This window comes from Euleptes europaea, chromosome 8 (assembly GCF_029931775.1).
Source record: "Euleptes europaea isolate rEulEur1 chromosome 8, rEulEur1.hap1, whole genome shotgun sequence".
Classification (NCBI taxonomy): domain Eukaryota; kingdom Metazoa; phylum Chordata; class Lepidosauria; order Squamata; family Sphaerodactylidae; genus Euleptes; species Euleptes europaea.
The window spans coordinates 23,734,022-23,759,719 of NC_079319.1; the positions used below are offsets into that span (position 1 = coordinate 23,734,022).

The 25,698-nt window shown below is 40.5% G+C and overlaps 1 protein-coding gene across 1 annotated transcript; it reads right to left on the bottom strand.

The window, feature by feature from the left end:
• Nucleotides 1–6,678: 6,678 nt before the first annotated feature.
• ATP6V1C1 (ATPase H+ transporting V1 subunit C1) lies at nucleotides 6,679–21,773 on the bottom strand. The gene is made up of 13 exons (XM_056854057.1): nucleotides 21,756–21,773; nucleotides 19,521–19,701; nucleotides 18,989–19,056; nucleotides 18,296–18,381; nucleotides 17,780–17,874; nucleotides 13,710–13,801; nucleotides 13,059–13,157; nucleotides 12,126–12,194; nucleotides 10,791–10,883; nucleotides 10,609–10,702; nucleotides 9,585–9,682; nucleotides 7,985–8,111; nucleotides 6,679–7,119 (listed from the first exon to the last, which is right to left on the bottom strand). Exons 2-13 carry the CDS (start codon nucleotides 19,650–19,652, stop codon nucleotides 7,024–7,026), a joined length of 1,149 nt encoding a protein of 382 aa, XP_056710035.1. The 5' UTR covers nucleotides 19,653–19,701; nucleotides 21,756–21,773; the 3' UTR covers nucleotides 6,679–7,023.
• Between the last annotated feature and the right edge of the window lie 3,925 nt (nucleotides 21,774–25,698).

Genomic DNA, 25,698 nt, shown 5'->3' on the forward strand with positions numbered 1-25,698 from the left:
CTGTTTTACAATAAACCTTCTATGAAGACTTTTTTTTGGCTTCACTTAGTACAATTCATTTCTCTGGGAAATTTATTTTAACCTCTTCCACATATGCTAGATTGCATGGGTGCTACCAGGATGGTTATAAATTATTGTGTTATTCTAGTACTGCACTAGAAGCCTACCTTCTCAGCAGGTCTGTCTAGATGTTCTCAGGAGGTACTGAGTCGTGGTGGCGGGTTATCAGGATACTTTCCCAGGAGTTTCCCAGCAAGGAAAGGCACCATTTCCCCTTTCCTACTGTAACACTGACATCACCAGCTTCCCAGTGCCTTGCAGAGACTCAACCGATGGTGCAATATTTGGTCAAGCATTTCTTTGTGTAAAAAGGCTAGGGAAAAGAAACTGTGCATCTTAGCAACTGACTATAATTGAAAATTGTGATAGATTTTCATTACAAGCTACTGAAAGAGCTAATCTGATCAAAGAGCAGGAAAATAAATACTTTAAAAACGTAAATAAATATTGAGTCACTCTGCACAGAGAAGGATATACCTTATGAGATATATTTGCATGGTTATTCTGTCAGCACAGTTTTTTGGCATTAAAACAGGCCTGATCTTTCATCTTTCTTCCTGGTTTCAATAAAGTCCCAAGTGCAGACATTTAACAACCAATTCAACAAATATGAACAGTCAAGCAACCTTGACAATCATTTCAAAAGGTCCCCCTGCACCATGCTCCTTAGATGAATTGGCCACAGAGGATTTGGGAACATTAGGTGCGACACTGTGGAACTGTCTGTAAAACAGGTTAGAAAACCGTGCCTTGACTCTTGGCAGATGTAATGTCTAGTCTGGCCCTTAGAAGAGTGAAGACTAATTCTCTTAGTCGAGTATTTGTCCTCCACTTTTGCTACTATAAGACGAAACACTTGAATGTCTGTCATTATTCTTTCAGGCCACAGATGCCCCCAACTAATTGTCAAACCAAGTGATTCAGAGGACTGGGAAGTTTTTGGGAATCTGATGCAAAAGACATTTCCTTCTCAAACATGCACACAGAGGCTCTGGTTTAAGTGCCCCTCATTTACGAGGAACAGACTACCTTTTGACACATTCCCAGTTTCTCTTCAAAAGTTTAAAAGGTTACAATAAGGAATGAGTAGGAAGAGCTTTGTTAAGCCACTGACCTAATTTGCTTGGGTAAGGAAAGTTTCTGTTCAAAAGTTTAAAAAGTTGCAATAAGGAATGAGTAGGAAGAGCTTTGTAAAGCCAGTGACCTAATTTGCTTGGGTAAGGAAAGTTTTAGAAATGGAACAAATGCAGGCTGGTCCTTCCCTGTCTTTTGGGGTACTTCAGATGGAAACCACAGTGCAAGGAATACATTGTAGACAGAAGAGGACAACAAATCCAAGTGTGCAGTGGCTGTCCATTGAATTGGTTCAATGGACTTAGAAGGGTGTAACTCTGTTTAGGATTTCACTGCCAGCCTTGTTTTTGATCACATATATACCATACCATATTATCCAGCAACTCTCCTACTGTGTGGATTAAACACTTTACTGTGGTTTATAAAGTGCAAGGTATGAGGTGTTACACCCTGCAAACTACTTATTCCTAAAGACAGGAAAGCATTTACCTTGGCCTGGTTTAATGTTATTCTCTCTGAACTTTTGGGAGATGTGGTGTTGGAGGAGAGTGTTACAGATACTGTGGACTGCCAAAAAAACAAACAAATCAGTGGGTTATAGATCAAATCAAGCCTGAACTGACCCTAGAAGCTAAAATGACTAAACTGAGGCTATCGTATTACGATCACATTAAGAGAAGAGTCACTGGAAAAGACAATCATGCTAGGAAAAGTTGAGGGCAGCAGGAAAAGAGGAAGACCCAACAAGAGATGGATTGACTCAATAAAGGAAGCCACAGCCCACAGTTTGCAAGATCTGAGCAAGGCTGTCAAAGATAGGACATTTTGGAGGACATTGATTCATAGGGTCGCCATGAGTCACTTAATGGCACTTAACACACACACATTGTACCAGGAACGTTTATGCCCTTGTGCAAGTGGGGAAGTTGAAACTTGGGCATGTTTTACTGCATTGGTGATCTTAGATATGCTTTTAACTGCTCCTATCCTTAAAAAAAATCAAAACTGCTAGATCAGAGGAATTGTATATTTCCCTTCTCTTGAACCATGAGTCTTAGATTAGGGATAGAGTCACCAGATTTTGTGCCACTTCTAGAGTCTACCATAGCTCTGAGTTAATTGAATGAAATATATTTGCTATTTTTATATCATCTATATACCAATTATTTCTGGTACTGTATGTATTTTTGGGCTGGTCTATGACTGTGATAAACCATTCATTCATTCACCTTGCAAACTGGACAAGGAGCTTTTACCATCATTAAATGTTATTTGTCCATGCATGAAAAGTGAAGTGCATTTCTGTTTCAGCTTGGGAGTTGTACATTTCCATGGGCGGGGGGCGGAAGGGAGATGTAAACAGGCAAAATAATAAATTGCTTTATTACCTGAATAGCATCCAACATGGCAGCATTTCACAGTGTAAGGTCATTATGATAAATTAAATTAAGTCTTTAAGAAATCACCTAATTGTCAGTCATCAGCAGTATTGATGAAAGTTATATTCTCTACCATATATGATAGACACAATGATGATTCACTGAATGCGCTCAAGTCTTTTGTACTCACCTAATTTTACTGAGGTGCTTTGAAAAGTGACAGGGAAAAGCAGCATAGTTGAAACAGACACCAACTGCAGAGGGTAAAAGATAAGGTACTTATTTCAAGTCAGAACAATGTAGCAAGATTAGGCACCTTAGAGGAGGAAGAGACGGTTACTTGATGAGAGCACTCCTTGTCTGCTACAAGGCGTTGGAAACCAGGCTGCGCAGAGGAAGTTGTTGCCTAGCAACCTGGATATCATCTTAAGAGGAGAGTGTGTGCCCCATGCTTACGCAGAGGGGAAACAAAACCAATAGCAAATGGGGAGGAAAGAAGAGCAGGGAGGTCTGGAACAGGAGAAAAGTAAAACTAAGCAAAATGCCATTTGAGGATGCACCTGGAATAGATTTCTTTTGGAAGAGAAAGCACCAGAGCTTTTTACTGCCCTGCATTAACCTAATGTGTCTACGTACTCACAAGCTTGTCTAGTAGTAAGATGATAGGAGTTATTTCACAGATGCTTAAAAGAAGTGTCTCAAATTGATTTTCCTCTTATAATTTTTACTGTGCCTGTTACCTCCTGAACAGCAGCTCCGTTCTTGATCTTAAAGCAGTGCTCTTTCCTTACCCCAGAGCAAGGTACGACACAGGAATAGATTCTTTAACTTGCAATATTTTTATTTCAGTTTTATTGGCAAGTATTTTTTATTTTAGAATATCCATTGCACAAATAAAAACGTAGATGAAAATGGTGTTATCAGATATTCCAACCATTTTGCCTGGTTATGAAGATGTGTAAATTAATTGCTATTTGTCATTTAGACGTGGTAGATTGATGGATACTCTCTGAGCTGACTCCCCTGCAGCTTGGAGCCCAGGGCGGCCGCCCAGCTTGCCTACTGCTAAGGCCAGCCCTGCCTAGGAGGCTTAATTGCCCTGTGGAATTGACTTTGCCACCTTCAAACTCTGAAACCATACCAGTGACGATAAAGGAAATGACCTACTGTGTTTTGATGAAATGTCCATTTGTTCCATTTGTGTAGTCTACTTTCAAAGGGGATTCGATAAACTCATGGGTGAGTCATTGAGGGAGCTGCCATTTGCCCTGATGACTAAATGAAACACCTGTGCTCTGAGGAAGTAACCCTATAAACACCGATGCTGGTGGGCAACAACAGCTTAAGGCCTCAGCTTCCGTGTTCTGTTTGCCTATCTTGCACAGGCATCTGGCTGGCCACCATGCAGAACAGGAAGCTGGACTAGATGTGTTGAAAATGAAAACCAACCCTTTTTACGGTGCTTTCCCTGACACTTTCTAGGCCCTTTTCTATTGTCCAGAACACAACCATTTTAGAATCCTCTATGCTGTTGTTCTAAGAAGTAAATGTTGCCTGTCTCCCTCAGAAACAACTATATCTCTTTGCCCTGGCGGGAGACAGCAAAGAGGACCAGCTTATTGGCCTTGAAGGTCAGTTTGTTAGAGAGCGTGTGTGTGTGTGGTTTTGCTGTCAAGTCACAGCTGACTTATGGCGACCCCGTAAGGTTTTCAAGGCAAGAGAAGTTCGGAGACGGTTTGCCATTGCCTGCCTCTGCATGGGCTGAGTTCTAAGAGGACTGTGACTGGCCCAAGGTCACCCAGCACGCTTCATATGGGGGTTGCGCTTACCTGTAACTGTAGTTCATCGAGTGGTCTTCTGCAGGCACACATTGAGATTGCATGTGTGGCCAGCCTCAGAAAATATTTCCAAAGCTTTCTAGTAGACTAGGAGCACCCCTTCTCCCTCTGGTGTGTTTCTGCCAAAACCCTCACATGGCCAGGAGGAGAGGTGCAACAGACCTATTTGGCCCAGGCTAGCCTGATCTCACAAGCTAAGCAGGGTCAGTCCTGATCAGTAACTGGATGGGGCACTACCAAAGAAGTCCAGGGTCGCTACGCAGGAGCAGGCAATGGCAAAACTGTACATCTCTTGCCTTGAAAATCCTATGGGGTAGTCCTAAATTGGCTGCGGCTTGATGGCACTTTCCACCACCACATCTATTAACATGGCTCTGGAAGCAGTCGATAAGCTTTGTAACAAAAAGTCTCTTATAGGAGACTAATCGACAGCATGCTCAGTTCATTCATAGAGCCATGCATAGCTGGAGCTATGCAAGCCACCACTCCTCATAAGAAAGGCCATCAGACCGAGGTCCATCAAGTCCAGCAGTCTGTTCACACAGTGGCCCAACCAGGTGACTCTAGGAAGCCCACAAACAAGACAACTGCAGCAGCATTACCCTGCCTGGTTTCCAAAGCACCTAATATAATAGGCTTGCTCCTCTGATCCTGGAGAGAATAGGTATGCATCATGACTAGTATCATTTTTGCTAGCAGCCATGAATAGCCCTGTCCTCCATGAACATGCCCACTCCCCTCTTAAAGCCTACCAAGTTGTAAACAATCACCACATCCAGAGGCAGGGAGTTCCCCTTCTGTTTTCACATAATATTCTCAGTCTCTCACCTCTGTTTGTTAAACTGGGGCCTGCAGTTGTCAATTTTAGCCAGTGTGGGGTAGTGATTGGAGTGTCACAGTAGGATCTGGGAGGCCCAGATTCAAATCCCACTCTCCCATAGAAGCTTGCTGGGCAATTGTGGGTCAGTCACATGTTCTCAGCCTAACCTACCTCACAGGATCGTTATAATGATAAAATGGAAGAGAGGGCGATGTAAGCTGCTTTGAGTCCCCTTTGGAGAGAAAGGTGGAGTATACATGAAATAAAATAGATTTTAGTCACAACTGAAAGCCTGAAGAGGGGTGTCTCCGCACACAAAGGGAGGAACAAGTGTCACTCACATAGCACCAAACCATGGTTTGGCATTAATCAAGACTTTGTAAATGTGTATCTTTAAAATAACTTTATTTTTTAAAATGTAATCACAATATGCAGGTAAGAGTTGCACCAACAGATCTGTCTTTTTTAACTGTGGAAACTTCTGGAGGTGTGTGTAACATTTTACAAAGTTCCAAGTCATCAAATGCTACCCCATTCTCAAGTACTACTACTTACAGCTAAGCTACATGTTAACATCAGCCCTTGACAATTACCTTTGACTATAGCACAAGTGAGAAGGAGAGCATGGCAAACTATAGACACTACTGGACAAATCAGCTGAAATCAGGATTGTTTTTGGCATCCTACACTGCTGTTGTTATGCTAACAGAATTCTATTAGTACAGAAGCTCATAGTACATCAATAATGTGTACCAATGGTATCACAGCATCATGTACCTTTTAAGTGTGGATCCAGGGTGCCCTCTAGTGTCTAGAAACAAAAGTTAATGATAGAAATACAGCACCCTCAAAATTAAATGAAACTACTCATTCGACCCAATGGCCTTGAGCAGTATACTTAAGAATAGCCTCTCTTTGATCTACTCAGAAGAACGGAAGAGAATGCTTTAAAAGTGCATGGTGGAATTAAATAAACCTTTTAAAAGGTCACTGTCTAGTCATTTGCTTGGCCAGAGTAAGTGAAGGGCATCATGGTGACGTCTGCTGTTCATGCCTTCACTTCACTTTTTTTGAGCCACTGATTCCCTAAGGGATGGCTAGTTTATTTACATAAAATATAAGCCCACCTTTCTCCTGAGCATCCCAGGATCAAAAGCAGATACTTTGAGACTTACCAATCACTCTGGCTTCACTAATGACCAACATAAACATGATGTGCCAGGTACTGAGACAGGCAATCATTTAACCCTTTAAAACAGGCAGTGTAACTTGTCACTTAGTTATATTACAGTGAGACAGGCATGCAGTACAGTTGTACAGGTGCTTTTATTTTCTCCTGTGAGTATTTCCAGTGCTTAACGTATTGTAAATTTAAAACATCCAGAAACCACAGACTGAATATCAATCTCCACATATATTACATTACAATTCAATAACAATGTTTACAGCTTTATATATCTATGAAACACTGAACAAAATGGCATGTTCCCCCCAGACACTGTTTTCTTTGTAAACAAGGTCTTCATAGAGGATGGTCAATGGAATTGATGCTGACCATTGTATGAAAGAGGAATGATCTTTTTTAATTATTATTTTTAAATAAATGACTATTTTATAAATACACTCTCTCAATATACATTTACAGACCTGATCAATTAAAAGCAATACTATACTTCTCTTTTTAAAAAGAAAAATGTCAAGAGATGGACCACAATGGAGATTGTTCTCCTATGCAAAAGGGCGGAAGAAGCAAGCACAGGTTTACGAAGAGAGTTAGAAGCACTGCTGTTCTTCAACCTCATTTCTGCTTGTACACCAATACCACGAGGGGATCGCCAGGGTCAGACACCATTTACTTGAACTCGAGCAAGTTACAGTCTATCTTGTAATACACATAGGGGTAGTATTCCTGTTGGCTGAGATTCAAACCTGGAATATCCATAGTTGCCTGTAAAGATAAGAGTTTAGATGAGTGAATCTAACTGTAAACCTTTTTGTCCCAAGAAGAGTGACGGATGAAGTTGTGTATTCTAAAAAAAAAGTACAATAAACTGTATCTCAGATTCAAAGTGAAATCTAAATTTTAGCCTTTTGGGGGGGGGGATCTATAGCTCAACCTGTATTTGGGTCTCAAAGGCACGAAAAGAGGATGTTGATGGCATCCCTACTTCCCAAAGAGCAGAACAAACTAAGACAACAGGTGTAAAGCAGTGTACTTTTCCTTCATCCCCGTTGACTTATCAGTCAGATGGGTGTGGGACGGAAGAGTATCCCTCTCTGCCTTCTCCCATGGAAATATAAAGAGGCCACCGCCAACTGGAGCTCATAGGCTCCAGTAGCTGAGCTCAGCTTTAGGGGGACCTGGTGGCCCCTCCCGCTCTGCACATCCTGAGTGCACAAAAAGCTTTGTGCGAACATTAGAAACTTCATGCAAGGCCCCATCCAGGGTTCCTGTGTGTTTAACAGCTGCACACCTAAAGAAAATGTTGCTTCTTTACATTAATAAGTTTGCGCGCGGGAAATTTCACCTGCAGAATTTCTGTTATGCAGCAGTTAAACAAAATCACCCTTCCTTCTGGTAGAGCTGCTCCTCATACAGGACAAAAAAATTGCCTGTCCCTTTTCCCAGTACTATATACAGGGACATTTCTTATGATATGACTTTGTCCCTATTTAACAAGATATGAACCAACAATCCACATATTGGAATATGAGGCCGGAGACAAAATGCTCCTTGGTTTCAGAACAATCCAATCCACGTCATGAGAAAACTTAGGTAGCCACTGGACACCACACAGATGCTAGTTACTCACATCAATGATAGCTGCTGCACTGCTGTCAAGGTGTTTGTACAAGTCATACAAAACTTCTCTCAATTTCTTCATCATTTTCTTGTTTGGTTGGAGCAGCATTGCCTGGAAGTTGACTGGCAAACCGTACCTAGAAGGTAAAACATTTTAAGCTTTGTCTAAAAATCTAGCAGCTCTTTTCTCCAAGTCAAAATTAATTTGGGGAGAAAGGAAACTAACAGAGGACATCTTTTACTGCTGTTTTATTTTATCAGAAAAAGATTTATTTTATTTTGGATGGCTTTTTTATTGCTGCTCTTGACTCTGTTCTTTTGCTTTAACAAATAACTGTGATAAAACTGTCCCAGTACTTTTCCCTTTGAGGCCCTTTACCAAGTTCTAGTACCCCTAGTGTAAAAATCAATTCCCATGAGATTTCTTTTCCTCTTATGGTTGTGTTTTAGTGGCCTTGTTTTCAATGATTTTGCTTTATTACCTTAGCTGTAAGCCACTTCAAGTAGATTTCTGGAAAAGCTGCATATGCTTTCTAAACAAATCTGTCTCTAGTGCATAAGTCACTAGGCCCTTTGGATCAACCACCTTTTAATAGAAGAAGTGCATTTGGGTTTTCTAACACTTCCCTGTATGACAGTAAAAGGGTAGAGACAGACCACTGTGTAAGAGCCACACATCTGGGCACACATCTGTCAGTGAATGGTCTGGCAACACTAGGCCTATAGTTCCACTGCGGAGTGCAGACCTGTTGGCACACGGTCAGCTCCTAAGCAGCTGTGGGGCAATTCCTTTCTTTCCATCCAGGAACAGCCATTATTCCACACACAGTCCTCTGCCTGAGTCCCTGGAGAGCCACTGCCGGTCTGAGTAGACAATACTGACTTTGATGGACCAAGGCTCTGATTCAGTATAAGGCAGCTTCATGTGATCATGTGATGTGAAATACTTACACACTATACATATCATTATGTTAGATATCGTCTGCAAAAGGAATTGGAAACGCTTCATCATACTGACATTAGAGAAGTGCTAGAAACAGTTCCTGGAGCCCTGTGTGATTTAGTGATTCAGAGTGTTGTACTGGGACCTGGGAAACCTGGATTAGAATCGCCACTCTCCCATGGAAGCTTACTAGGGGATTCTGGGTTACTCACACATTCTCAGACTAACCTACCTCACAGGGTTATTGTGAAGATAAAACGGAGAGGATAATGGCCCCCCAATGGGGAGAAAGCTGAAGTAAATAATAGCAGAAATCCTGACACTTTAAAAGAATTCACTAGTGATATGTACCAGGTGATGGGAGGGGGGACAACTATTGCAACCTTGACCCTTTAGTGTAGACCCCTGGTGGCTTTACGAGTATCAACTGTTGCAGATTTAATTTTAAAATGACAAAACACAGTCTTTTTAGCATGCTTATTTTATGAATTGTGATCTCTTACATAAATAAGGTTTAAGTTGTTCTTTATTAAAATATCCATTTAGTTCAGAGAATCCTGGTGTCTGTGTTCTGTAAACAGTACAGTCATCAAAGATTCACTGAACTAAGATTACAGAGCCCTCTGAAGTTCCTGAAGGAAAGGTACAATAGCTTGTTCATTCATACCTGAGAACTGATTCAACAAAGACTCTTAGTGCTTTCACATGAATCCACGCAATGAAAGCTTCACTGAAATTCACTTTCAGCCACCGGACAAGAGGCCCCTGTATTTGAGTAATAAAACCAAGACGTTTTAGTAACTGAAGACTCTGTTGTATTAGAGTGTGTTGCATAAGGAAGTGCATCAACATTTGCCCTTTGGAGTAGGCCAAATTATGTTACAAGATCTATTACTGAATCATTTTGTTTTGCTGTGAAACTAAGCTCTTCAGCATCATGAAATTCTTCAGTTGAAATGCAGGTGAAGCAAAATAGAATGCACTGTATTGACGCAAAGCTTAATTTTGTTAAATGCAAATTCTCTGCAGACATAGGGCAGATCGCCAACAGTATAAAGGATAAAACAGAGACGATTGTCCCTCGGAATGCTCCGTGCAGGAACATTCCAGGCATTTCTACAGGGAGTACCTCCATAAGATGTATCTTGTGTGGAGCTAACAGGGATGGCCCGGTGTACCCCATACTGGCTGTGGAGAAACACCTTCCCCCCCCCCGCTCCAGTCCTCAGAGTCATGAGTTGCAGTCGCTGGTTACCACACTTGTAAACAGCACCCCAGGGGAATGAGGGAAAGGGGCACTTTGCCAAGCAGAGACTTGGGATGTCCTGGAGGTCCTATCAGAGGGAACAGGGAAGGGCTTGCAAGCCGGTTGCTTCACACAGGCCACTGCCTATGCAAACGTGCTCAGGGTCTGACATATCCTAATGTTGCACGTAAGGCTAGATTGCATTTTACTAGAAAGTGCAGCCCAAACTCTAGTCCACAATAATGGGAACATCTTTCATACCATTAAAATCATCATTATCCTACCTCTTCAGTTAATGCAATGTTTCTCATACCTAAAGAAATTAAGAAATGTCAACAGTCGTTTTGCTTACATGCATACATTACATACAAAAAGAGATTGGTGGTGGGGAAAACTTCTGCATGGTTTGAAGGATTGCCAATGGTACAGGTTTCATTCAACTTACAAACTGTTTTTTCTTGTCAGTGGACAGTCTGTTCATCTCTTCTTTGTCTGCCTTCATTTCTTCTTCATTATATTGAAAGTCACGGACTATAAATCTGCATATGAAGAGCAACAGACAATGGAAGATCACTGAAGAACTATGATTAAATAGTAAAAGACCCCGAACTACACTAGACCACTTACTTGTTTTCCCTGGCTTTTTGTCTGAATTCGTCCACTACCTTCCTGAACAAGGTGATGTTACAGAGATAACTATCCTGGTCCTCAGAAAGAACACTAGAAAGAGGAGAGGGGAAAAGATGCAAGAGATATCACAGGCTGAAAGCAACAACAACAATTAAGGTGCTGTGTTAAAAAAAACCTTTAGCCTGTAACTTAAAATATGCAAGATCAGTTTAACGGCTTGTACATAGTTGCACCACTACACGTTTCTGTGCTAAGTTACAAAAACATGAACACATGAAGCTGCCTTATACTGAATCAGCTCTTGGTCCATTGAAATCAGTATTGTCTACTCAGACCAGCATTGGCTTTCCAGGGTCTCAGGCAGAGGTCTTTTGCATCACCTACTTGCCTAGTCCCTTTAACTGGAGATGCCGGGGATTGAACCTGGGACCTCCTGCATGCCAAGCAGATGCTCTCCCACCGAGCCACGGCCCCGCCCTACAAACAATGTAGCTATTACAGAGGGAATAATTGCAGGTCACCTTTGCAGGCCTTAGCAGTACAATGACTCAGGTCGCATTTCACATGGAAAAGGATGCCCTTCAAAACTAAGCTACACTACAATCTGATGACTAAGTTAAAATGCCCTTTCAGAAAAGGGCTCTACGATCACTTCAATTTGCAGCACCACTGGGGTTTTTTCATGAGTTCTGTTGATTTCAGCACTTTAAGTGAAAAGGAAAGAACATTTCCTAAATAAATAGAAGGACGGAGAGACAGATATTGTAGAAGTAATGGAAGACCACTATTCAGGGACAAAGATTAAAGTACCTTCAAAGATTATTAAAAGGCAAAGCATGCAGTTAGGGCACTGCAGACTCCAGGAGTCTTTGATGCTCTTCAGGAGTTTGAAGTTAGCAGAACTTCCTGCCAGCTAGTTGTATACCGGGGTGAAATGGTGATGGAGGAAAATGCCCTGAAGCTGCAGCCGACTTTGGTGACCCCGTAAGGTTTTAAAGGCAAGAGACATGCAGAGGTGGTTTGCTGTTGCCTGCCTCTGTGTAGTGACCCTGGACTTTCTTGGTGGTGTCATCCTGTCCAACTACTAACCAGGGCCGACCCTCCTGAGCCTCTCAGATCTGATGAGTTTGGGCTAGCCTGGGCCATCCAGGTCAGGGTACTGAAACAGTACCAGTGTTTAAACAAAGAGAAAACATTTTGAGATTTTAGGCATAAAGTATTTGTTTTTTTCAGTGTGACTTTATAGCCCAGCAATATTTTTCATTTTTTTTCTAAAAGATACTCAACCAGAGGACAAATTAAAATAGGGGATAAAAAAATGAAACAACTTACTTGCTGGATCGTGGGACTATCATATCTGTCAAAGTTTCATACTGCTTAACCCAGTCATTATAATTAGACCTAAAAGGAGAGGTAAAAGTAACTCATTGTAACCACATACACATATATAAAGGAGGTACCCAACTGTTTTCACCACTGCCTGCACTAGTGTCCTCAAGACTGGCTGGGATCCAAAGAGCCCTCCCTCTTGTCCATGCCAAGCGCCTTCCACTAAAACAAGCAGGCGACAGGATCCAACCGATCATTCATATATTAAGTTGGTATTCTGTTTTACGTTTAAAAGTTGCTACCTTACTAGGATCTTAGGAAGGGCAGGATATACCCAGAATTCAAAAATTGTGCTAATTTAAGCAAGAATGCTTTAAATGTTTGTCTCTGCTCTACTTCCCTGCAGGCCTAAAACATCTTTTAATTCCCTTTAGCTTCATACACATGCATCCCTATCTGAATATGCAAAGAGAGCTTAGCATTCTATCAGCCATTCACAGGGAATGCAACATTATTTATTTTGTTTCCTGTGTAATCAATCTGTAGCTTACAGGCATTCTCTAAGATTTCAGGACTGGGGTACAGAACTGGGCTTAGAGAGATAAATGGAGTAATAGGACTTCTAATTCACAAGCTAACATATAAGGAATGTATTGCTTTGCTCTAGCATATTTAATGCCGGAGAGCTTAGGAAAGTTTCTCTTCTAGGAAAAAGAAACACTTTTGTATGGGAAATACTGAACAACCAGTTCCAAAGTGTTTTTGTTGAAATTCTGAACCACTGTAAAGATCAAGCAGTAGCTCACAATGATTGTAGATTCTCACATTAGCACATGTAGATTCCCATGCTAACATGTCAGTTACAACAACCGAATCATGTGGTGATTATATTAAGTCTGCTTGCATTCAAGGTTCTTCTTCAAGACAATGACTTACTTTGGTACAACCACTAACAATGTAATCAAATATTCAGAATCAAGTACAAAGTCCTCTTTCTTTACAATTTCGGCAAGACTTCTTGTTATCAAACTTCCCCTGCCAAAAAAAACACCAAAAAACAGGACAGGAGGTGAGTAAACAAAGTCGTTGTCTGAATAATGTTAGCTGACCAGAAGCTAAATTCAAGTTTTCAAACACTGTCCTAAAGTAATCTATGTAAGATACCATTCAATGTGCTTTGGTGGGGGCTGCACTCCCCTCAAGGTTCAGGTCTGTGGTTTGGGGGTGGCTCTTGGATCCAACTTTCTTCTGAATGGCCAAGCAGCAGCTGTGACTAGGAGTGTTTTTTACCATTTTAGGCTGCTATACCAAATACAACCCTTCCTGGAGAAGTCTAATGTAGCTAAATAGGTCATCGCTGATAGCACCCATATTAAATGATTGGAAAATGGAAGTTTTTAAGAACATCAACCAATTCAAAACGCAGCTGCCCAACTATTTATCTGGGGCAGTTGTTTCCATCATATCACACCGCTTCTAATTCAGAGGCACTAGGTTCCATCCTGTTTCTGGGCCCAACTCAGAGTCCTGGCTTTAACTTGTAGAATCCTAAACTTCTTGGATCAAGACAAGAGCAGGACAACTCACGCATTCTTCCTTTCCAAGTTCTGAAGGTTGCCTTTCAAGCTGTTGTAGGCTGATGCCCTTGCCTTTAGATCATTGTCAATCTGAGTCACTCCCTTTAAAAAGAACATTCAGAAACAGAGCAATATAAAATGTTTTCTGTGTACCCAACAAGCTAGATATGTATCACTTTGGTAGAAGTTTTTACATTTAGACATGTACTGCTTTGGCAGAGGTTTTTACAATTAGAGGCTACATTCATTTTCTCAGAAGTCAATTCAGTAATGAAGGCCTGGATGCAAACTCTGCTTGAGGGATGAACCTCTCACACCTGCTCCCTTCCAAAAAGCGGTTTCTGAGATTGAGGAACTCTTGGACTGTATGGGACGTAGCATCAAGCTACAGCTTCAATGGGAAATGCACATACACTGCAACCTCCACACACACCTTGTGGGTGTAGAAGTGCCTTGCGCTTGCTCAGCAGTGTTGTTGGATCTATCCTATTTACAAAGGACATTTCAATGGCATTGATTATTTATGCTGCTACTCTGTGTTGTGGTTTATGTCGTCGTCCCCCAAAAAATAAGGAACTTTGAATAAGTTCAAAGGAGCCTTGATTAATATGTTCTTGGTACATTTAAGTGGTCAAGCTACACCCTGCTGGGAGCACTCCTTATCAGTTCTTGCTCTGATCCAGACATCAAATTTTCATGTGCAAACAGATACATTTCCCCTCATTCTAGACACCTTAAGGCCAAGAGTTCTTGAGGGTGCCCCACTCATACCTCTGGCCTCTTCGGGGTACACAGTTTACTGGTCTCAACAGGGAAGTAGCTGGCCACACAACACCTCTACCAATTGGAAATAACTGCTCTGCAGCCCCAATTTTCCCCACTAACAAGCCAGGGATGGGGTAGGGGAAAGAGAATATAAGGGGGCATCTTTTTCTCTTAAGACTACTGTGCAGTACAAATGTGGGATGAAAGGGCAGTTATTGCCACAATTAGCGTGGGTGGGTGGGGTGGGAAGTGGAATGATCTGGTAGAAATAGGATTTCCACATTCCTTCCGTTTGAAAGGTTTATAAAACAGCAGGGAATCAAAGCAATATGGAGGGCATGCAATTCAAGAAAGCACCTTCAGGGAGTCATTCTGGCTTTGGTTTACTGGTTTGGAAATTTGGGTGAATGGGAGAATTCCCCCTGGCATGGGGAGAAAAATATTAATGTCTCAGCTTAGTTTAAAGACAGCTTGGCTTCATGTAAATCTCCCCTGATGTCAGCAATTTATAGCCAGAATTTTCAAGAGACTAGAGGACATGGGTAACTTTGGTAAGCGGACCACATATAATCTAGGCAGAATAATAGATGGGTAAGCTGAAAATAAATATACTGTAATTTACAGAGATACATCAGAAGGTCTACCCAAAAACTTTCACTAATTCAATATTGCTAGATAAAAAGTGTAATTCAGAGGATTACAGATTTATACAATATATTCAGGAAATCGTTATCATTTGAGCAGATATTACTGGATCCTCCAGCCTCCCAAGGCTTACTGTCTAAGGTTTGTTGCATATTAGTAAAAGCTAAAAGGTAGAGACTGGAGTCTTAAGAACTAGAAGGGAAAAGATTTATTGATTCAGCTGTCCAAGTCTCAGTAGGTCTCTCTCTCTAAGACTTTCTCAAAAACTGTTACTAGATGTGTAAGCCAAGTGGGAAAAACTTAAGGTGTTTTACAAATGTTATAGAGTGAAACCTTTTAGAAAAGATGTTAAAGATTAAATTTGATCTTTTGAAGCTTCAGGATTACATCTGCAAGTTCAGTAGCAATGTACAGTGACTCAGGTTTACTGGAAAGAGTATACATAAAGCAGTGGTCTACCCCTTATTACTACAGGAGTATATAAGAGGATCAGCGAAGGCAAAGCATAAACATCTAAAGTTGACTACAGCAATAATTTTTTATCACTTCCTTCAGAAGCAAAAGATTTTCCTTCCTAATTGTTGATGCACTATGTGTTGGATCCCACAGATCCATTCCAATAGCAAGAACCTCATATGTCAGCTCCACAGGACAGAGGAAAGTGCCATGGCTAGCAGAACAGATTCATAGGATCCAGTTCATTGATTTTAACATGTCTGCTAACACAGAAGCATGAATTATTTATACTGGTTATCAAGGACCACACTTGTAACACATTGCCAAAGTGGGCTGGATCCAGACTAAATTTTCCTGCCTGCTGCTCTCCACAAAATGCTGCCCCTGGGAGACAGGAGACCCTGAGAAATGACATGGGGGTGCAGTGAGAAGGGGGAATTAGTAGAAACTACCAATCTGGTTTGACTCCAATTCATGGAGTGTGGAAACCAATTTGCCTGGTGATAAATACGGCAGGTGGGCCAATACTACTTAGCTTACAGTGCAATACTGAGCAGAGTTACATCCTTCTAAGTCCATTGAAGTCCATGGGCTTAGAAGGGCATAACGCTGTTTAGGATTGTATTTCAGTCTGGGGATGAGGGCATGGCTCCCCTCTGTTAGGTGATGGAACAGCCATCATGTTTTGGCTTAGAGCTAAATTGATCATACAACTAATACAGAAAAAAAGTACTGCTTGAAAATATAACATACCTTACACAGTCTTCCAGATTAAAGCCCCCCAAAGACTAATTAGTCTAGTACAGAAATGGCCAACTGGTAGATTATTGAGTGCACCTAGCTAGTATATTTCCACAGTTCTCCACTCAATTTGCCTCGCCAATGGGAAAGCTCTTCCCAACGCTACTGTTTGAACACTCTCAATCATGTAATAGTACCAGCCTGGCCAAGGCTTCGGCCTGGCAATTAACTTCAGTCAGTGTTTGTTGAAAAATGTGTTAGACACTCCTCCATTACCAAGTCAGTTTAAATACCTGGCTCACTGTTCTACAACACAGCAACATTTGCCTTGAAGGGTTTTATAGCGCAAAACACATTGGACGTTTAGTATTTGTTTAGTTCAAGAAATGTTCTATGTGCCTCCTCAATTTTTGAAAAGTAGATTAGTACCAAATAAAGGTGTGATTTGATTTGAAAGTAGATTAGTACCAGCACCCTTTCCAGTTGCCACACACTTCGTAGTGTGGCATCAAAATGTATTTTTGCAGTCCATGGGCTACTGCATTGTGGTCCATTAGGCAGAGAGAGTACATTTTACAGTGTCTAGGCTGCCTTTTGGTATTCAATATTAACGGAATCAATTAATGATTAATAATTGTCAATAACTCACTTATTATAGGCATATCCATTATATGCAATATTCTGATGAGAACATTCATACTGGGGATTCCAAAGGTGGTTTTTCCTGTTAGGAGGCAATTTTTCAGTTCCTAAGTATATCAATTCTACACTTCCACTGATTTATCTGGTAAATTGCTATAAGGTTCAACAGAAAGATTTTGCACTACAGAACCTTTCTGCAGTTGTTAAATCCAGAAATTGACAAATGCTAAATATAGGGTTGATTAGAAAACAAGTCTATTCTTTTAGCGCTGCAAAATTCCTTTCTCAAAAAGGGACTCTGAGAATTGCCACTGTGAACTTCGTATGTTGGGAAAGCATCACAAGCAGACCCTCCTAAACAGGGCACCATAAGGAGAGTTTTCCAGTACGCAAAGGAAAGCAAGTAAGTGGAGAGAAAAACGTGAAGAGGAAAGACTTTGGAATGTGATGAGAGACACGGCTTGGTACACTGCAGGCTAATTCCAGAACAGTACAGTAAAAAGCTCTGTTAACCAGCATTCATGGGGAATATGAGGTTGCCAGTTAATTATATATGCCAATTAACATAGCTTTAACCCAGCTGTAGCCCAGTGAGAGAGGCAACAACTGCCACAGTTACCAGTTACTATTCTATCCTATGAAAAGCAACATCTTCCATGAGGAAGAGGGTATGTCATTTGTTACTACAGTCCCCAGTTAACATGCTGTAATTGGACTGGCTATAGAAGAGGCCTCTTTTTATCACTTTATAGGTCAGAACCTCTGCTGCATACAGTAAAATTGACAGTTTCATCTCGGATTAGAATACAATCTTGAATAACGTTATTTTACCTTAGCGATTATTTCTGAAATATTCTTCAGAGACTGCTTGATTGGATACTTTGCCATATCCCACTGGAATCTGGTTATGTAGGTAACCAAGTCAACTAAAAACCAAAGTGATTCAGCGTTACCTTTGGTAATATAAGCCATGGTCTTCGCTACATTACTTGGAATTATGCCAAGGAAAAAGTTCCAAATATTTTATCAATGTATTCACTTTTTATTATTTTTAAAGGGACTATATCTAGAATAAGACATAAGCAAGCAAGTTCAGTAGGAACATTAAAGAAATTGATTGGGACAAAACCTCAAGGGACAAGATCATGTTCAATTACAATCAATTGTACTTATTTTCTAAGCAAGTAAACTTAGTTATGTATTTACAGATAGATTTCCAGGCTTTCTGCCTGGCTTGAATTCTTGCTAGTAGCTTTGTTGCAGAAGTTACTGAAAGTAACCACAGAAAAGCATTTGCTGCATCTATAGTCTATATTCAAAGATCTCATACAGAAAGTTAACACTTACCCCCATTGGCCAGAAGGTTTTCCTGAACTTTATCTTTACTGTCTTCCAGCACATCAGCCATATACTGGGCCACCTTTTTCACAGTACTGAAGACCAGGAAAGAGACAAAGTTAAGATTAAGAAATTAATTTGTTTTATCTTTCTTCCTCTAGACTCATCAGTACCTGAGAAGGTTATGCTAAACAAGGGTAACAATCTATATCACAGTACCTTGAATTCTATCAAACGTACATAATTCAATGTAGATTGCCTTGTTTACCCTCCAAAAGGCAACCTCAGAAATTCCTTGTGCTTTATAGTAGGACCTATTATTTGCCCCAGGAAAAGAAAATACCTTTTCCTTAAGGCTGGACATGGTCTCTAGTTTTTGCCACATTTAATCAATTCACTTGACTTTAGTATTACATCCAACATTAGGTCAAGATCTAAACATCTACCTGGTAAAGCAGTGCACAAATTAGAAATGCTTTTTAGTGCTGAAGAAACTGAAAGCGTGTTCCAGTATTCAAAATTACAGACTGAACATTTCCATAAGGAAAACTGTACTACACAAATATTAAGTTGGTTAACATGAAAACTAAAGACCATTAACTAACAACATTTAGACCTGTCTATTATGACCAGACTGAATACATGCTGGTTCAGATGTTTTGCAGATACTAATAGAAAAAGAGTAATAGAAAGAGTAATTACCCTTCCACAAACGCATCCAGTTTAGCCAGCTCATCTGACAAACCAACTAAAACATCAAGGGTGCCGACCTAAAGAGAATAAGATTTGTTTTAGAAAGTATAAACAGCATAATAAAAGTGGAATTTCTAGATTAACAACGTCATCTATGCATGTGTACTCAGAAGTAAACAGAACACAATGAGGTTCACTTCCCAGTAACGGTGCACAGAATTACAGCCAAATAAATTATCGATTAGAAAAATATCTATAATTCTGACACAACGTAAACATAATTATTTTACTATACTTAGCCAGCAACCCAAAGGGCTACTTAACACATTAAGAAATTAGACAGTTCACCACCAGTAAGTTTGTGCCATTAAGCAGAAGAGTTTGTATTGCACAGTTTCAACAGGTACAGGCATGGCTTGCAATTATATGCTTTACTATGGAGATTCGAAGTATTGATATCATAATCTTCAGCAGAACATGTATGCCATAAGTTTAAGATGCTAAGCAAAGTTTTGAATGGACGAAAAAAATGCCGACATACCTTTAAGTCTGGAATATTAAACTTTGCATTGGTGGAGAGGTTGACATTTTTAGTAGTTGCAACATTCAGCTTCTCCCATGTCTGTTGACACGTTTTCTCCCCAGGAGCAGAAATGAGCCAGAACTCTGTCATTTTTGTCACTTTATCTTGACACCGATTACTCTGGAAGACACAGATGACCCTAAAACAAAAAGGAACATATTGAGCTATAGAGTAAGATCCATTCAGAACACACAACTTACAGTGTGCCACTACATGGCTGGAATTCCGGGGGTGGGGGGAGAGAAAATCTGTGCAACCCCCTGCCTTCACTAATGACTTTTGAAAGATTGCAGAGATCAGAAAATCCTTCTCTGCCAGCCGGACACACAAACGCCTCCCACTGATCAGAATTTTTTTTGCAAGCTTTTATTCAGCCTGCTATAGAAAGGGGAAGTTAGCTTTCTTTGCCCTCATACCAACCAAGGTGGCATACCAACCAAGATGGCAATCCTACCCCACCCCGAGAAACTGCAAATCTCAAGATTCTTTGGGAAGAAGACTTAACAGTTATACTGGCATAGAACATCTTACGGTATGGTGTAGAAACAAGCCATGCTGAGCCTGTCCTTGTATTAAATACTGGGGCTAGGAGTCACCAGAATAACCCCAAATAAATCTGGAGGAGGATTTCAGCAGATTCCCCCCACCCCCCGCACTGATCTTCATCCAGGCTACAGGCTCACTTTATGCTGCATTTACTTATTTTCCATTAATTTGCCTGGAGGTTTTATGGGGGCAAGAACAAATGATAGCCCATCTAAGATCTGTTCTAATCCTCGAAACCATGATTTGGAGAACCAGGAATGTCCCACAAGGTCATACACTCTCTCCTTCCTTGTGTGCCTGTCTCAGCCACTTATTAGTTTAACCATAGTTTGCTGTGACTTGCAATTTGGGTAAACTACAGCCAAACCTACACAGCATAACAAATCTCACATTAAAAATCTACAACAGGATTTCATTTCTATCACAACACTGACTGACCTTTGGAAAAGAGAAATGCCAAGATTAAAGAGCTCCTTTAGTCTCAAAATGAGAAGAAGCCTGGAAGGCAATTAGAGCAATGGAAGAAAAATCTTCTGTCATTTCTGACTGAACACAGATTAGAGTACTTTTGAAAGCCTAGTTGGAGGTGGTTATGGCAGCAAAGAAACAATACTTCTCCGCCTCTGTTGTTCCTATTATGAGCCACCCTCTTTCCCTTTCTGTGGCCTATGAGCTGGACATGCTCACACCTGGTGTACAGCATCATCAATATGAAGATGGCACACAACTCTCTCTTCTTCCTTTCCTTTCTATTAAAATCCAGGGAGGTAATAAAATCTAAGCTGGTGCCTGGAAACAGTGAAGGATTACAGAAGTCATGTGGGACCACCTGCACCTACACAAAGGCCCTTCCTCTGGGCATCAGCAGACGTTTGTCTGGCAGGGACCTGACAGAGGTTGCCCCAGCAATGGAACTCTCTCCTTTATGGTGTTGTTATTATGTTTTACTGAATATTCTGTAAATGACCTCAGGGACCATTTGGTCAAAAGGCAGTCTACCAAAAAGTTTAATAAATTCTGCTGCATTAACAGGACAGGCCTCAAAAAGCAACAAAAGACATCTTTTGATCAACTATTCCTCAGTATACGAGCACAGCAGACTACCATTTTTACATCTGCCCTCAAAGACTAGTTGTCAAAGGAACTAAAAGCCCATTTACTAATTCAACAGCCACTTTTGGGTTAAAGAAATGGGAGAACAGGGAAATTAGTATATGTCAGCCATTCAGTGCCAATGAACCACCAATTTCAAAATGGAACTCTACATACTTATACCTGTAATAAGGAGATCTATTGTACTGGACAATGTGAAAGCTGGAAGTGAAATCTGAGTATGACAATACATTAAACCGAAGTAGTATTGCCAAAGGGGTAAGAAATTAAAAAAAGAAGCTATTGTAGCCAACTATATGAAGTAAAACAGAAAGCAAGAGTTAAAAATGTGAATAAAGCCTACACAGATGGCATTCAATGAATTACAGTGCCTTGAACTCTCTTAAATTGCATATCAACCACGTGGTACATGTTTGCAGCCACTGAACTTACCTTACCCTTAGGCTACTGGAAATTGAATGTTTGGATTCCACAGCTTATAATTAGCTTACTTACATGAACTCATGCACTTAGGGGAGGCTGAAGATGGCATACCCTTCGCTCTGTATCCCTTGTTCTAGCAAACCACTAGCTGAAATATAATTCAAATACTACAAGAGAAATTAGCAAAAAACCTTGAAAAAGACCGAGAAAAACTGATGCCACTAACAAGGCGAGAAATATAAAAGTAGATTTTGAAGAGAAATATTAGGAAAGTAAAACTCTGTGATAATTCAGTAGGACTTGCTACTGAGTAAACTGGCCCAGGATCAGGCTGTACAAGATTTTCTTACAGAAAGTGCATAACAAATGCATGTAAGCCGCAGCAAAGAAGTGAGTGTGAACTAGTGATAGAAGACATTGAAAATAAAGTTGGAATGGCTCATATCCTTAACCTATCATTTTTAACTCTTTTGCTTTCCCAAGAGCATAAAGCGCAATTCAGATCTAATAAATGCTTTTTGTGACATTTTAGAGACCCACATTAGGACCGCAGCTTTCAACTGTTAAATGCTCATGGGTTGAACAAACTGTCTGAAGCAAATCCTCCAATTACCTCATGAGAAGAAACTACATAAAGTCAGGTGCACAATTTTAACTCAAAATACCAACAGGCCCCTCTAGATTTCTTACTGTATCCCTTAAAACTGTTTTCAAACTTTCACCTTTAGGGAACTGAACCCATGACCAATGTCTGCGGAGAAATCACACATCTGGTACAGAATCCTCACACACTACAGATGGTTTCAAAGCAGATTTATGATGCAGAATAAAGCAGATTTATGATGCAGAAGCCTGTTGGGTTTCACTGCTATCCTGTAAAATCCAAGAACATGACCCCAGAAATACTCAAGATCTTCTACAACCATATACTGTAGAAAGTTCAGTAGTAGCAGGTGAGCTGTCTTTTAGGGAATCTTTTTCACCAGGACAGATACCCCCCACCCATAAGTTTTAAAGAATGTTAGAGTTCCTTGGAACAAATTTGAATAACCAGTGTAGTATGGTGGTTAAATTCTCAGACTGGGATCCCCAGATTCAAATCCCCACTTGGTCAGGGGGCCCACTGCACCAGCTGTACTCCCTAAACCCAACCTACCTCAAAAGGTTGCTGTGAGAATAAAATGGAGAAAGGAATGATGTACATGACCCTGAACTCCTTGGATGGAAAGGTGGGATTAAAAAAATGCAGTAAATAAATAAAACCATCATTTTGACTATGATCTGGGCAGGCATTCTGATGGCAAGCCAGTCATAGCATACCAGATAACAACTTCCAATAAGCAAGGCACATTAAGACTTGGTACTGCATGCCCAGATGTTCAAATGGGATTAGTAAATATTACCAAACATAAATGGTATGCTTTTATGAAAAGCATTCTGATTAATGAGCCTTTCAAGAACACAGTCGTGAAGACTACAATACCTCTCACAGTATCCCATGAGGATAATGCAGACCACAGAGAAATACATCTGGACTTCAAATTAACTCACTTTCTAAGATTTTACTACAAATATAACCTCTATGAATCTTTCCCTTTTTCATGAAATACTATTCCTAATGAAGTGTGAAAATGGGCAAGATACAATCATGCAAAGAAATCCCAGACCTCTTATTTTCATATGATTTGAAAAGCATAGCTAGTGCAGTTCAAACCTCCCCAAGTTTTTTGTCTTCAGCAAACATTGTACTGCTTGGTTTGGCTCCTGCAAGATCTGTAAAACGGAGCTATTCCACCAGGCCTATGGTTGAGGCCAGTTACGGTTCCCTTATATATAAATGCTGCCCCCCCTAACCTCCACTGCTATTACTTTTTCCCTATATCCAACTTGGGATCTTATCCATCTGCTCACGTGGATGTAGCTTTATGTTATACCTCAGAGGCGCCTTAGATAATTTAGGACATTTCTGTTTTATATGACTATAGGGTTATTTTAAATATTGTTTTAAGGTTTTTATCTATTTAATTGGGATGTTATACCCCATTGTAAGCCGCTCTGAGGCTGGGGAGAGCAGGGTAGAAAGTTAACATAATAAATAATCTGGATGAAAGTTTAATGCATAAAAGTACCAACTGTTTCTCCCAGATATGCCTTAGGATGCAATGGAACAGTTGAGACAGACAGTACCTTTCCCCTATAGAACTCCTGATTAGGGCTATTTCTCCCCCCACCCCCGTCAAGTCACAGCTGACTTATGGCAACCCCGAGGGGTTTTCAAGGCAAGAGATGTTCAGAGGAGGTTTGCCACTGCCCGCGTCATGACCCTGACATTCCTTGGAAGTCTCCCATCCAAATACTTGCCAGGATCAACCCTGCTTAGCTTCTGAGATCTGATGAGATCAGGATAGCTTGGGCTATAGACCTATAATAATTCACTTGGATGTACATTCTGCGCTTCCCAAAGGCTTTGAAAGTGGTGGACACATGTACTTAAATTTGCACATTGAGTATAAAAGAGCACACACACACAAATCTTGCTGATAAACTAATGAAACACAACTACAGAATCCTTCTATATCTGTATGTAACAGAAATTCAACTTCCCTATTATCCATTCCTGCAACAAACAGGGCACATGATGTTACAGAATATTTAAGTTGATACTTCTCATACAACTCTGTCAACTGTGAAACCTGAAGTTTCACACATTGCTTTTAATACATTCTTTAAGATTAATTAAGACTCACCAGGGCAATTAACACTTGGCACAAATACTTTCACAACATTGATTAAAGTCAGTAGTAAATTTCTATGATATAATTTAATGAAGGGGAGGGGCTGTGGCTCAGTGGTAGAGCATCTGCTTGGCATGCAGAAGGTCCCAGGTTCAATCCCCAGCATCTCCAGTTAAAAGGGTCTACGCAAGTAGGTGATGTGAAAGACCCTGGAGAGCCGCTGCCGGTCTGAGGAGACAATACTGACTTTGATGGACCAAAGGTCTGATTCAGCTTCCTGCGTTCATGCGAAATGCTGAAGCATAGCTTTACTAAAACTTTGCTAAACCAAATGCATACACAAATCACAATCCTTCTCTCTTATGATTTTCCTTAGAGTAATCAGCACAAGAGACCAGGCTAACACTGAACATACAGAAATAATGACTGCTTTCAGAGGCAACAAGACTTTTTAGCAGACTGTCTCTGATTTCTTGGTTTAACTTTCAGGATGACATCTTTCTGATGTGTTATTTCTCCTTCATCAGATGGAGAAGTTATGGGAACTACTACTTTTAACTTTATTGTTACATGTAGGAAGAAGCCAACCCAGAATGTGGAAGTACTATGACCAATTTCAGAAGTATACCATAAGCTTTGTATACAAGAAGGAAGAACACCCCTCCCAAGAATTCATATACTATAGGACAGAGCTTTAAAATAAGCAACATATAGAAAAGATGTCCATTTAAAATACAAACTTACAGCCATTCAACTGGCATGGAAAACCTCTGTAACTATATTTTTTTAGTACACATAAGGAACGTAAGAGACTTGCTTCACCGTATAAAATTTATAGTAATGGTGGATAGTCAGATACCTTGATATGATTTATAGTATAAATTTATGATTTATATGATTTATAGTATAAATCATATAATTTATATGATTTATAGTATATGATTTATAGTATATGATTTATACTATAAATCATATCAAGGTATCTGACTATCCACCATCGCTATTTTCATAGTCTCCATGACAAAAGTAGACTATAAAGTAAGCAAATAAAAATGCTACGCTTAAAAGAAAAGGCTGCTCAAGGATGCAGGGACATACCGGCCTTTTCTATCCGCACCCACTTATTTTCAGCAATAGCAACTCTGCTGTCATGAGTTAGCCTGCTGAGATCTCCTCAGATGAAGAGGAAATAGGAGGCAGTGCAACAGCAGAGGAACAGCCACAGGCAGAAGTCAGAACACAGGGACAGAAGATGGCTCATCGTGTCTGCAGCCTTCCAGCTCAAGGACTCCAGCTGGGCCTGACACCTCGAAACAAGC